Source organism: Bombina bombina, chromosome 8 (assembly GCF_027579735.1).
Source record: "Bombina bombina isolate aBomBom1 chromosome 8, aBomBom1.pri, whole genome shotgun sequence".
Taxonomy (NCBI): Eukaryota; Metazoa; Chordata; class Amphibia; order Anura; family Bombinatoridae; genus Bombina; species Bombina bombina.
This window is the reverse complement of record NC_069506.1, coordinates 179286530-179301349: the sequence shown is the minus strand read 5'-3', so window position 1 is coordinate 179301349 and position 14820 is coordinate 179286530. Positions and strand designations below refer to the sequence as shown.

The 14820-nt window shown below is 33.0% G+C and overlaps 1 protein-coding gene across 4 annotated transcripts in view; it reads left to right on the top strand.

The window, feature by feature from the left end:
- Positions 1-261: 261 nt before the first annotated feature.
- MYBPC2 (myosin binding protein C2) overlaps positions 262-14820 on the top strand; it is a 199812-nt gene continuing 185253 nt past the window's right edge. For 2 of the 4 annotated variants that reach the window (XM_053690758.1, XM_053690756.1), the window contains exon 1: positions 366-402. In XM_053690758.1, coding sequence (XP_053546733.1) covers positions 381-402 — 22 coding nt within the window. In that variant the 5' untranslated portion in view covers positions 366-380. Of the gene's footprint in view, positions 403-14820 lie in introns of all 4 variants that reach the window. The other 2 variants (XM_053690757.1, XM_053690755.1) reach the window with 2 other exon arrangements.

The window sequence follows — 14820 nt, the reverse complement described above, 5'->3', positions numbered from 1 at the left end:
GACCCATCAGGGAAGAGGTCAGCTGCAGCAGTCTCCACTATATTCAGTCTCACTGCCCTTGTACATACATCAGCAGCTGGTTGCTGTATCTCACTTTGTGCTTTTTATTTAGTCTGTGAGACTCTTATAGAGTTTTCATGAACAGAATCAGACCCTATCACTTCTGCTGTCTGATACTATTAAGGCTAAGAGATGAATCCCCCCAACAAGTGTATTAGGGAAGTTTATGAAACGGCTTAGGAATTTGGCATCAAGCTCCAAGGGTCAGGTGACATTTCTCATCGTCTCCCAAGAGAGGAGAGACTGTCTTTAAAGAGACAAGAAGGTCTCTTAAGAGTGAGTTTGTGTCTGGACCCAGGAAGAGGTGGACACGGACAATCATGCCTGAGCCTCCGAAAGCGGGTAGGACACAGATGTCTCCTTTATGCTGTTTCATTGAAGAATAACTGAGGGAGGGGAACCTACCTATTTTAGTGCATGGAGACAATATTCCATAAGAATTCCTGTTTCACTCAAACAAAAGTACTAATGCAGAAGATTTGCGCAGGGTGTAAAACAGTTAGACAAATTGGGAGTCAGTCAAATACCTTTCATTGCATTTATGCAATACCCAGTTATCATTTATATTTAGTTTCTTTTGGCAACACAGGTGATTGTTATGCAGCATCACACCTTCTACATCTGCGCTTTGCAGATTATCTGCTTTATTTTTAATTTACTTTATGATCTGATAACCCTGCTCAGTGGTGTGTGATTGTAAGCAAAAAAAGAATAAGTGGTACAGAGCATTCAAATCAGAATACTCTTTTATTCTGCTATAGCAATATTTTGGTACAGGAATAGATAGAATGTCAATTACTTTGAACTGTCTGACTGCAGAACTTTGTAAAGTTCACTAAAGATAATTTAGTTATTTTAATTATGATTTTAGCATTGATTTTTGAATACTGAATACAGATTAATGAAATTAAACATCCAAGCACAAAGGGTAATGGTCTTTTCTCAAAATGTTGATATGATAATATTAGTTATATTGAAAACAAATATCTTTGTTAATCCACTAAAAAAATTGTCATCTGTGTTTGTATTTGTTACTTGTGCTAAAGAAATGTGCATGTCACTTTATACAAAAGACAGTAGATGCAATAATAACGTCTCAAAATAAGTCATAGGCATAAAATGAAACCTTTAGGAGTGTATAGAGGGGGGGGGGGGTGTATTAATCTATAATGAGGGATAAGTAAGATTACAGATTAGTCCAAAATGATTTTAGGATTAGAAGCATATTTTTACCCCCAAAAAATATACTTTGATGGAGATTAGAATCTTTAGGTTTATGTACTATTTTTATAGTTTAATCGTTCACAAATTTAAAAATCAAATCTTAATTGTTTTCCAGTATTCGGCTTCAACACTGTAAGACAATACAATTGATCCATCTACCTCTTATGCAAAGTGAGCTATGGCAAACGCCATCAGAATTCACTGCTCCCTAGCATTGAACTTTATATTTATTTCCTCTTGATGTTTATTAAAGATCTAAATATATTTGAAAAAATAAAATGATATATATATTTGAAAATCTTAGAGTCATAATAGCCTTTTAAGTTTATTTATCAGAATAGGCATACATTTATATAGAATTCCTTACCACCTATTATAATTACGTGGCTAAAATTGTCTCTTTAAGTTAAAATGCTTAAAAACATTGTGTCAAATATATTTAATTATATTTTATAGTTAATATTAATCATGAATGTAAGGCAGAGGGGTTAACAGAAGGTCCAAATGCTGAGTACCAAGATGCATTGAAAGATATTCCACTACTCATTACTCACTTATTTTCAATTTCACCAGAAATCCATCTCAAGATCAATAAGTGACAATATTGTGAACCAGAATTTGCACTCCCCACCTCCAAAAAAAATATCAGAGTTTTATTGCTTGGGAAGTAGAACCATCAATGATTTGGAATGATGGGTTTATTCAGTACTTGAACACCAATTGAAATAGAATTTAAATACAAGTAGAAAACCCTTTATCCAAACTGCTTGGGACCAGAAAAGGTTCGGAATTCGGAATAGTTTGGATTTTGGAATATTTGCATCTTTAAAATGGCACATTTGGGAGAGGGCATGAACCAAGTGTAAACAACAATATCTTATACAATTTAGGCATTGTTTAAATATCATAATACATATTTTTTTGTAATACTTTTGTGACTTACAGGTAGGTAAAATGATAATTTCTTATCTTTTTTTTTTTTTTTTAAATATTAGTGAAAAAGTTTAGATTTTAGAATGTTTGAATTTTGGAATTCTGGATTTGAGAATTTGTACATTTTAAAATGTTATATTTTGGATAGAACAAAGATAAAATCAGTATAAAAAATCAATTTACACCCAATGTAGCAGATGGATTTTCAAACAATGAGAATGTTAAAAAAAAAATTAAATAAGCTTTTTCAAAATTACTGCAATGGGTTTTCCTGTGCTGTATAAAACCACTTTTTCTTCAAATACTTGTAAAGGGTTATTTCTCTTTACCACTGTGGGAATTGTCTCTATCAGCAATGGAGCCAAACATACATTTTCTACTAGTTTTACATTGAATCCAATCCCATATAACATTTTAATGCAAATAATAAAAATAATAGTAATAACATAATACATTTTGTAAGTTCATATCTGTAAGTAAAATGTTTAACCTGCATAATGCAGTGTCCATTCTGCATATAAAGAAACCCCAAGTAAGTTAATGGTGCTTTCATATGTACTCTTGATAAGGAGTGTGAGTGACAGGTGTAAATAAGAGAAACCAAAGCTGTCTGGAAAGCTTAGACTCTCTTTGATATTGTGGCTTGACCTGTCATTTTTCCAAAAATGTTTTCCAAGATCTAGGATGACAACATGTTATAGATGTTTTTACACAGCTCTCAAGAGGTTGCAGCTCTATACTGTGTCTTCCTGCTGTGATGCAATGAGAGCTTGAAACCCAAGTTGTGGGATCAACATTGTATTTTACAAGCCCTATTCTATCCAGAATCCCCTACTTTGTAAGACATAAACATATATTTATGTATATATATATATATATATATATATATTTAGACACACACATATATATATATACACACACATATATATATATGTGTATATATATATATATATATATATATATATATATAATTTTATCCTCTTTAAGAAGAAAACGCTGTACTCACCGGTTTTGAGAATGATACACTTTATTCAAAATCTCATCACATCAGCTCATAGCTGCATAATTACCCCCATGCAGCTATGAGCTGATGTGATGAGATTTTGAATAAAGTGGGGAGGATTAAAGGATTTTTGTATGTTTTGCACGCAGCTCCCTGGCTATTGTTAAAGAAGTTATAGTGAGTGCACCTGGAATTGGATTTATATATATATATATATATATACACACTCACACACACATATACTATATATATATATATACATACACATATATAAATATATATATATAATCCAAAATAAAGCACAATCTCACTCTGTATCTAGCCGCCAGTGTGCCAACAGGTTAATATACATAGAATAAAGTGAGTCACTCACTGGTCCATTCAAAAAGTGGTATTTAATCTGTGTGACGGGGACACACCACCCTTCCCGAGTGTAATATATATATATAGATATATATATATATATATATATATATATATATATATATATATATATATATGTATGTATACACTAATGGGGCTTTATAAGTTTATTGTATAGACATTTAATCAATATCAAGTTGACCTTAAAAAACAGATATACTGTATATCCCTTATCAATGTTCTAGTTGTCTTTCTTTCTGGGTATATCTTTCACTACCTTGGCACAAAGCAATATCATTACAAATACAACTTGTTGTACGTATCATTATATTACACAGGGGTGTATATTTCTGTCTGCAGTCATGATGGTTTAGAGCATGTGAGCGTATAGATGTAAGAAAAACATAGTGAGAAGTTTGAATTTTAGAAATGCTTTGTGATTGTGTACCTAGAAATAGCAAGGATTAGTAGACAATGCAATCTGTTAGAGGAGCCTGGGATATTTGTCCTATTAAGCACAAGGATCCCTCATCACAAAGACAACAGAACCATTAGCTTCAGGAATCCATTCTTTCCAGTGCTTGAATGTATCCATAACCACTTTTGTGCTGTCAAACATTCTATGATATTTTGGATCAGTATCGTTTTACATTCAGTTAAGTTACCAAGACATGGGAAATGTTGGTGACAAATTTAGAAAGCCTTAGAAGGTATTAGGTCCTTGTTTACATTCTAGAAGCAGTACATATTTTAAGAATAGTAATTAAGACCCTATACATGGAATAAATGACCAGGTTCAATACAGAGTTAGACGTCACCTTTATGTCTAACTTCATATGCATTCTACTATGTTTGCAGTTGAGATGTCCTCCAAATATCTTTATTTTAATTCATTTTGAGCATAATTGCATATATTTTAATATCTGTTTCTGTTTTAAACCTGGATTCCCTCATGCTGATACACCACAACTCTAGAGCATCTTTAATGCATGATAGGAATAGGATAGCTAAAGCAAGAGAGATTACATGTGGACAGCTGTTCACTTTTTAATTAGTTTATTAGACAAATATAATATATACATGTAAAACCAGAAATAATACAATAACAAAATATGAAACACAAATGTTGAAATTAAATAAAATTGAAATAGTCAATATAATATATTTGCAAGTAAAACCAGAAATAATATATAAAAAATTTCAAAAATACAAAACACAAATTTTGATAATATTTACAATGTAGAAATCAAAACAAACCAGATTAAAACAAAAAATAGGTAATTATCCTGAACATGAAAATGGTGACCTTAATACTAAAATATCCCTTTGTTGTCCCTTAATTTGTCTCCTGGGGTAGGTTTATCATATGTCGAGCGAACATGATTCGCTATAGCGAATCATGTCTGTTAGACATCGCTAAATGAGGGCAGCCTATGCTGTCTTCATTTAACATTGCACAAGCATTTCTGGTGAAATGCCACCCCCTGCTCAATAGCGGCTATCAGGGGCTGTCAATCATCCTGATCGGATCAGGATTATTTCATTAGGTGACTCAGGTTAAGGAGCAGCGGTCTTATGACCGCTGCTTCTTAACTTCCGTTTCTGGCGATCCTGAAAGGGTGGGCCTCCGAGGCAGCATCCGTTGCTTTATAAATGGAGCACTTAATCTTTAACACTAATTACCTAGGGGCCTATTTATCAAGCTCCGTATGGAGCTTGATGACCTGTGTCTCCAGCGAGCCTTTAGGCTCGCCAGAAACACCCCCTCTGAGGGGGCGGACAGACATCGTCACAATTCAACCCAATCAAATACGATCAGGTTGATTGACACCCCCTGCTAGCGGCCAATTGGACGCAAATCTGCAGGGGGAAGCGTTGCACCAGCAGTTCACAAGAGCTATCTATCTATCTGTCTATCTATCCATACATAAATACATGCAAACATACATTCATACACACCTCTGCTCAGTTTATAAAAAGGCTCTATTGGTTCAAAACAATATTTTTTTTATTCCATGTGACACCACTGAAAACTGTTTTTACCAATTGGTGTGAAGTAGTTTTGTGGACATTTGTGGGACTGCTTTACATAAGGGAGTGGACATAGTTATTTTTGCCTAATACCATATGGTTTTTATAGACTTTTAATGGACTTTATGTGTTTATTTAGAGCACAAATATATTAGGTAAACCACACTCACTAGATACAGTAACCAAATCACACAGGTGCTATCTGTATCTGTAACTAATGAGAGAGGCTGCACTTATAAAAGAAAATTCTATTCCTAGTATTCGGTAATCCTAATGCAGACAGCAGCCATCCTTCCTGTTATGGGATATGCATGACATTATCATAAGAGGGCAACATCTCCCTGAAAAGGATGTACAAAGCGATGGCTCCTCTTAGAAGACCCAAGCAACTGGTTTAGGAAGAAATAAAATACACCATTGGAATTATTGTGCCATAAATCAGAAAGTTGACATTTCAATATGTTCTATCAATCTGGAATTATAAAGAGGCAGTGACATTTTAAACCAATCACATGTTTCCCTGAATATAGAGAGCCCTTTACCTCATTGAAATATTATATGTTGCTAAATTCAAAGCATGTATCAGTAGTCTAAGATATACAGTGTGTTTCAGGAAATTATTTATTAAATTACTCTGAATTGTAATTAACAGGACAGTAAATGCTGTTTTGTTGCTATAGAATATATATAAGTCAAGTCTTAATGTTTTTAAAACAAAATAAGTTACTTTTTTTTGCAATTATTTTTCAATAGCCAAACTCCACTCACCATTGCCTTATTTAAAGGAACCAATTTGGGCTTTATCTGCAGACAACAAAGCTAGCCACTCTTGTAAAATTAGTAAAAATGTAATTGTTTTGCAGTTTTCATCAGCTAAACCAATAAGGGACAGATGTGTAGTAGGGTTATAGCCTTGAGAATTCAGCAGGTGGCATTTCAAAATCTAAGAGTTAGATATGCTACAGAGCTAAATTACAGGAAAATTAAGCAAAATAATTAATGGAGATATATAGCAAGGTTGTTTCATTAAGCACAACTAAACATTTTATATACAAATTTCAAGGTGTTTACTGTCCCTTTAAATGATTCTGAATAGGATAAATAGCAAGCGTAATATAAATGCAACCAGAAAGGATCCCAGATCCTATATTTCTTTTAATTTTAAAGTGCCATAAAACATTTTGAGTTTTGTGTATATTATAAAAGAGTAAACTGGGGTAAAACAGTGTGTGAAAAAAAGTGTAAAAAAAAAAAATATATTTTAATGAAATTTCCAAAATTCTGGAAAATTAGTTACACTTTATTGTGGCCAAGTGTGGCTTGCCCTTAGTGTCCAAATCTTGTGCTATAATATAACAAAGTGTGCATGTGAGGATAATTACTTATGCAAGCAAGAGGGTTGAGGAGAGACAGCAGATACTGCTATTGTTTGTTGCCAAGAGGCTTGCTCGTTTCCATGGGGATGATGTCACATGCTTTGTGAAAGATTCAGCATTATACTGTGCACTGCTTTAGTCAGGTGCCATGTGACTCTGCTCCCTACCATGCACATACATGAGTGCATTCTGAAGAAGCTATGATCTGGATAGCCCCTTCCATATATGGAAATACCCAGGGGGAGCTTGCTGCAAACAAAACTAAGCCTGAATTAAAGGGGTTAAAATAGAAACCTTTCTTCAGGTAAGCTTTGGCTGCATTATATATTTAGAAACTTTTTAAGTTCATACTGTTTTATGTCCCTTTAAGCTTCATGTAAAGGCAATGTGTAATGAAGAATAATTCATTCTGAATGCTTTTTTTTTCTTTTTAATACGTTTTGTGCCCACAAATGTTAACTTTCCCTTTATTAAATGTATCATTTGAATATTGAAGGCAACATTTGAATATCAGAATATATATATATAAACATTTTGAACACTGATTCAGCTCTTCGGGATCCCTTGTGAGCAAGTGCATCCATAGGCAGCTGACTATTTTGTTTAATCCCATGGTTTACACTATGTGAAAAATGCAAAGTAATTCAGGTCAGACCGTTAGGTAACAGCACAAAGTTGCCCATATGTATATTAGGGATGGGCGAATGTTTCTAAAAATTCGAAATTTAAAACGAATTTTGATACATTCGTTCGTTTAAATCGAATTTCGAATGTTTATATAACATTCTATTTTCGAATTTTCTTTTAGAATTTTTCAATAAAATTCGAAAATATTCGTTCGAATAATAGAATGTTTAGCTATGTATTCATTCAATTTCGAAATGTAATATTCAAATTCGAATGTGACATTCGAATTCGAATGTGACATTCGAATTCGAATGTGACATTCAAATTTGAAATAGTATTTCTAGTCTACAACTGTGTTTAATAAATGTAATATTCGAATTTGAATGCTACATTCGAATGTTACATTCGAATTTGAAATAGTATTTCTAGTCTAATACTGTGTTTTAAATGTGATATTCAATTCGAATGTTATATTCGATTCGAATGTGACATTCAAATTCGAAATAGTATTTCTAGTCTAATACTGTGTTTTATAAATGTAATATTCGAATTTGAATGTGGCATTCGATTTGAATGTGATATTCAATTCGAATGTGACATTCGAAATAGTGTTTCTAGTCTACAATTGTGTTTTATAAATGTAATATTTGAATTCGAATGTGATATTCGAATGTAACATTTGAATTTGAATGTGACATTCGAATTTGAATGTGACATTCGAATTTGAATGTGACATTCGAAAACTGTAAATAACATTTGAAAATTGAATTTTTAAGAATATTCATTCTTATCAACATTCTATTATGTAAATCGAATTTCTACAATAATATTCGTTCTAACATTCGAATTCGGATATAAACACATTCGCCCATCCCTAATGTATATATGGCCCTACCTTGAAGCCTGTTGGATTCATATTTAAAGTACATTATCATGGGACAAGTAAAGTACTTACCATCTAAAATCTAAAACAATTTATGGGTGGATGAACATGTTCATATGATTTGCTGAGAGTGTTTTTAACAGCAGTACCAGATGGTGGGAAATAGACTAAAGGTTAAATACACAGTGGTAATATTGGTTATCTTAGAGCAGAGAGGGCCCTTGTAAATCTACAAACAGACACTTAAAGGGACTGTATACTGTAAAATTGTTTTTCCCTTAATGTATTTCCAAATACTTTTTTTTACCAATAATAAAATATATAAAATGGATAAGAATTTGCTTTTTAAGGTTTATTTATGTATATAAATTGGTTAATTTTGTGTTTTGAAGCCACAACCTAATAAAATGGGTTGAGCTTGTATAATCAGATCTCATGACTTTATCACAATGTGTACATTTACATGCTTTTTATTTTACATATGTCTGTAAACCAAAGACCAATAATTGGAGAGAACAATGAAAAAATAACATTGTATTACCTTATCTCCTCTATACCCCACTGGGAGTGTAATTTCCTCTGTTGGCTGTGTTTAAACAGCTTATCTATAGCTTGGACCTAAGGCTAAAAAAATTCAGAATAGGTGGGGATACTACAGGCTAAATCAACTTTTTCAAATACCAATGTAAGGGTAAAGGAAATACTTGTAAACAATTTAATACACTCCAGCAGGTAAAGTAGATCATTGGGAACAAATTAAAGGGGAAAACATTTTTGAGTAAACAGTCCTTTTAACTCACTACGTATGTGGGTGCAGGAGAATATGCATTAGTTAATTTGTTCCTTATTCATTGTAAACTGTATTTCCTGGGCAGTCTTTCAAGTAAAAAAAACTTACTTCTGTATCACAAAATGTCTGCCTTTAGTATCAGATTTGTCATATGCGAATTATTAAGCACAGTGTTACTTACAGCAGCAATATGTAATGGTCATGCCATTAATATGTTCATATCAGTGAGTACAAGTTACTATCAAAAATGCCATTAAAGGGACACTGAACCCAATTTTTTTCTTTCATGATTCAGATAGAGCATGCAATTTTAAGAAACTTTCTAATTTACTCCTATTATCAAATTTTCTTCATTCTCTTGATTTCTTTATTTGAAATGCAAGAATGTAAGTTTAGATGCTTGCTATCTTCAAATAAAGATAGCAAGAGAACAAAGAAAAATTGATAATAGCAGTAAATTAGAAAGTTGCTTAAAATTGCATGCTCTATCTAAATCATGAACGAAAACATTTGGGTTCAGTGTCCCTTTAATGGTATTTATGATCCTTAGTTTAGACAGTTTTTGTGTTAAGGATTTTGCAAGAAGATTATTTCAGGCAATAATTCAAATAAACATAATGAGAAATATTGACTTAAAACTTAAATCTGTACTGTGTCCCAGTCTGCCTTCTATGTTTTGTTTATTTGTTGTACTATTGTATAGTGCTGAATTTATTGGCCATTACAAATACAATAATAATAATAATGTTAATATATATTTAGATACATAAGTTAATTTCATGTGACCAGCACCTGCCTTGGGCATTTGTCATTTACAATAGCTCATCAATAACGTATTTGGAAAAAAATATAAATGGAATAATTTGTGATTTTTTTCTTTGCAGTCATGCTAGCATGTATAGTTGAAAGGAGAACACTTACATTTTTTCTTTCATGGTTCTGAAAGAGCATACAATTTTAAAATACTTTCCAATTTACTTCTATTAGCTGCTTTGCTTTGATTTCTTGAAATAATTTGTCGAAAAGTATACCTAGGTATGCTCAAGAGTTTGGAGCAAGCTGCTGATTGGTTGCTGCACAAATATGCCTCTTGTTATTGGCTTATCAATGTGTTCAGCTAGCTTCCAGTTGTGCATTGCTGTTCCTTCAATAAAGGATACCAAGAGAATGAAGCAAAATTGTTAATAGACGTAAACTGTAAAGCTATTTAAAATGTTATATATCTAAATCATGAAATAATTTTTTTTGGTTTCATTTCACTTTAAGCAAGGAATTTTCATACCATTTGTAGCATTGATTAAAGGCTTTTGATATTGACATTATGAATTCATTGGATATAATTACCTTTTTATTATTAATAATAATAATAATAATAATAATAATCATAATAATGTGTTGATAATCATCATGATACTCATTTCTGGTATATCAGAATATGTTGTAACACTATATACAGGGTAAAATACATACAAAACATTAGGAATTCAGAGTTTGGAGGCTCTGCCTTGCAATTATTAACAAATATATATATACACATATTGTAAAGAAGAATGTTATTGTTGGTTATACAAATTACTAAATCTAATTGCCTTGTTGCATATTCCCAGAGGTATCAGGAGGGTGCAGCCAGACTAATGTAATAGCATTTAAACAGCTGCCTTGGAGGCCTATTTATCAAATGCCTGTCGGACCTGATCCGACAGTGCGGATCAGGTCCGACAGACATCGCTGAATGCGGAGAGCAATACGCTCTCCATATTCAGCATTGCACCAGCAGCTCTTGTGAGCTGCTGGTGCAACGCCGCCCCCTGCAGACTCGCAGCCAATCGGCCGCCAGCAGGGGGTGTCAGTCAACCCGATCGTACTCTATCGGGTTGAATTGTGGCGATTCCTGTCCGCCTCATCAGAGCAGGCGGACAGGGTTATGAAGCAGCGGTCTAAAGACTCGCCAGAAACACGGGCCCACAAGCTCCATACGGACCTTGATAAATGGGCCTCCAAATGTTCTGTTCAGTGGTGTTCTACTGTACATCAAGAGGCGGTGCATTAAAATAGTAGCGCAAAATCAGGCTTCTAAAAATAATTCATATATAATGTAAATAAATAACAAATGTTTATTGTGAATATAAAATCTACACTCTACAAGGATAAAATAACATATCTGGAGCCCTAATACTTTTTTTTTAATAAACCTTTTCCTGGTGGTCTCATTGCTGTGTGGGCATAGGATCCAATATGGCCTGTAAAACATAACACTATACAAATAAAGGAGTGCTTACTAGAGGGGACTTACTTGTTAACTAAACAGATAATATAATCAAGCAAACCAATTGATCAGCTTAATTGGTGATTACAATATACATTCTCGCTGCTTACTATATCGTAGTCTTAAAGTTAAAACCACTATAGGATGGAATACAGATTTTATACATTAACTTGACCTTTAACAAGATCCATCCTAAGGGACTACAATTAGCAAATGCTTATATTTCACATATGCTTTAGGATAATATTTAAGTGTCAGATTTTGTTTAACTGCTTCTTGGACAGCAAAGCTGTACTTTTCTTTTGAGACATAAGATATGTTCTCTGTGGTGACAGAAATCCTAGGCAAATGTCACACAATATTATCTAGTTCCAGCAATATGTCTGAATTTGAAATACTATTAGCTCATGCATATAGATTGGAAGTCAGATGCTATGATAAGTCAGAAACAACATCAATTCATTGTATTAAATTAAAATAGATAGATAGATAGATAGATAGAAAGAAAGATAGAGTTTGTATACAGCAGCATACCATCATTATTACAGCAGCATTACCATCATTATTATTAGACTCAAGCATGCCGTTTTGCTTACAGTACTTGATGTAAAAATGATGGAAATTAATTTCATAAAAAAAGATGAACATTATAACAACAAATAGTCATTAATAGCTAAGCTATCAGCACAAAATGTTATATAATGGGTGGAGTTTAAATAATCTGAAATGTCTTTGCAAAATTGTTGATGCAGGAAATCTCTTTAAATATAGATTTAATGTTATGTAGATAGCAGAAATGTAAAAGTACATACACATATGTGCTGTTCTCTATAATAAAACTTTATAAACTAGTTTTGATTCTGCAGGCTGTTAAGTCGCTGAAACTGTGATTTCAATACACCAAAAGTTAATTCAGTCACATGTTTAGCATCAATGTGACAGATTGCATGTTCTCATAGTTCAACCTGGATTACGAGTGATAAGAAACCATATTCTACATTCATATCCTGCGTTACCTGGGAGAAACATTATATAAAAACACAATAAATTTTGATGTTATCTTGGCAAATAGAAGAAAAAATAAAAACTGGAGGGTCAAATGCATAGTGTCAAATAAATACTATACAATTTCACTATATCTTATTTCTTGTGTAAATTAGACATGTGCATGGCGAAAAAATTAGATTTTTTCGAATTTCGGTTCGGAACGATTAGAATTCGGAAAAATTTGAATCAATTCGGTTTGGATTTGTTTCAAATTCATTCGGATTCGAATAAATTCAGTTCGGATTTGTTTCGGTTTTATTCGGATTCAAATAAATTTGCCTGTATTCGGTTCGATTCAGTTCGGTTCGGTTCAGAAATTCGGAATTTCGGTAAGTGTTAGGTGGGATTAGACTAGTATTATGTACTGTACATTAAGTGTTACCCATAGCAGAGTGATATAACCTAATATACTGTACAATACTAGTGTAATCCATGGCCATCCGAATCTACCGAATAAATCCAAAGTTATTCGGATTTATTCGGTAGATTCGGCACTATTTTAATTCGGAGATTCGGTTCGATCCGAATCTCTGAATTTGCAGAATTTTCCGAATTTCCGAATCGAACCGAACCGAATCTCACATGTCTAGTGTAAATATATTTGTATTATATAAATGTTCATTATGCTGTCATCACACAGTCTTCAGTGTAAATTTTAAACAAATAAATATAATCAGACATCCAGGCTATGTTAATACTACACAATAAAAGCATTATTTAGCACATACATTAATTTTCATCTGCATGAGTAAAGTAATTCCTTCACTGAGCATAAATATCAAATCAAATAGCGATTGCAATTATTATTAAAATTATTTAAAAATACAACTACATAATATCTGCATCTATAACATTTTCAGTAATTGCACACCTTAATCAAAAACTGTGTGTAGATAATATGACAAACTCTCCATTACCTCAAAATATGTCTATAATTAATATACAAATATCAAAGGTTTATTTAATCCCAGTTTGTTAGCACATAGTGCCTCCAAATGTCAACAAATTATTTCATATATATGATCTCTTAATTGTTTGCACATTTTTAATGGTTATATAAGAATATTAACATTTTCAAAATAAACATCGTGTTTTTCATACATAACAAAAACAAAAATGTAAAATGTTATAAAACAACTGTGCTCCATTGATATTTGGGCTAAGTAACCCAAAGTATATAAATACATGACGAAATGCAAGAGGTGTGTGCATATAGTAATGTATTTTTTATATAGACTAAAAAAAGGAATTACAAACAGATACGGTAAAACAAATATGTTATTATGCAAACTATATGCATAAGATTTGTTACATGACTGTATTGTGTCTTTTAGTTACAATGAAACTAGACATAACAGTGAAAAGCTAATACAACAGATATTTGTTGTATAGGCAGAATACTCTACAAAGAAATATTGTTGCTCACAATTTTAAATCTATATGACAAAGAATTTTCATGGAGTGAGTATGTTGTATTTGGCTTTTGAGGACATCATCTTTACCAGTAAACAGATTATTAAAGACTAGTCCTAAAGCCTTTCACATGGGCCATTTTTTCCAGTACAGTGGTCCCACCCCTTGCTCTCTCCCCCTCTCTTTTGTGCTCTCTCCCCCTCTCTTTTTCACTCTCTCCCCCTCTCTTTTGTGCTCTCTCTCTCCCCCCCTCTCATTTGCTCTCTCTCTCCCCCTCTCTTTTTCTCTGTCTCCCCCTCTCTTTTGTGCTCTCTCCCCCCCCTCTCTTTTGTGCTCTCTCCCTCCCTCTCTTTTGTGCTCTCTCTCGCTCCACCTCTCTTTTGCTCTCTCCCCCCTCTCTTTTGCTCCCTCTCCCCCCTCTCTTTTGCTTTCTCTCCCCCCTCTCTTTTGCTCTCTCTCTCCCTCTCTTTTGCACTCTCTTTTGCGCTCTTCGGACAAACATACTTGGCCTTTTATATTATAGGATAAGGGTGGATGTTGCAAGCAAACAAAAACAATATTGTAACAGACTGCAGTAGACTAAAGGAAAGGTTTTAGTTGACGTTTATGCCACTAGTAGGTTAAACCAAGCAGTAAGTCCTATATAGGGTTAGTGAGACAAATCAGACAAGGGTGTACTCTGGATATTTAAAGGGTAGTTCTCAAAGCATTGCCTAAGAAAAAATGCAAACAATCTTCTTTTGATTAGAATTCTACAAAGCCTCTAACTGTAAATGCTGTCTACACTATGAAAATGGTTTGTTT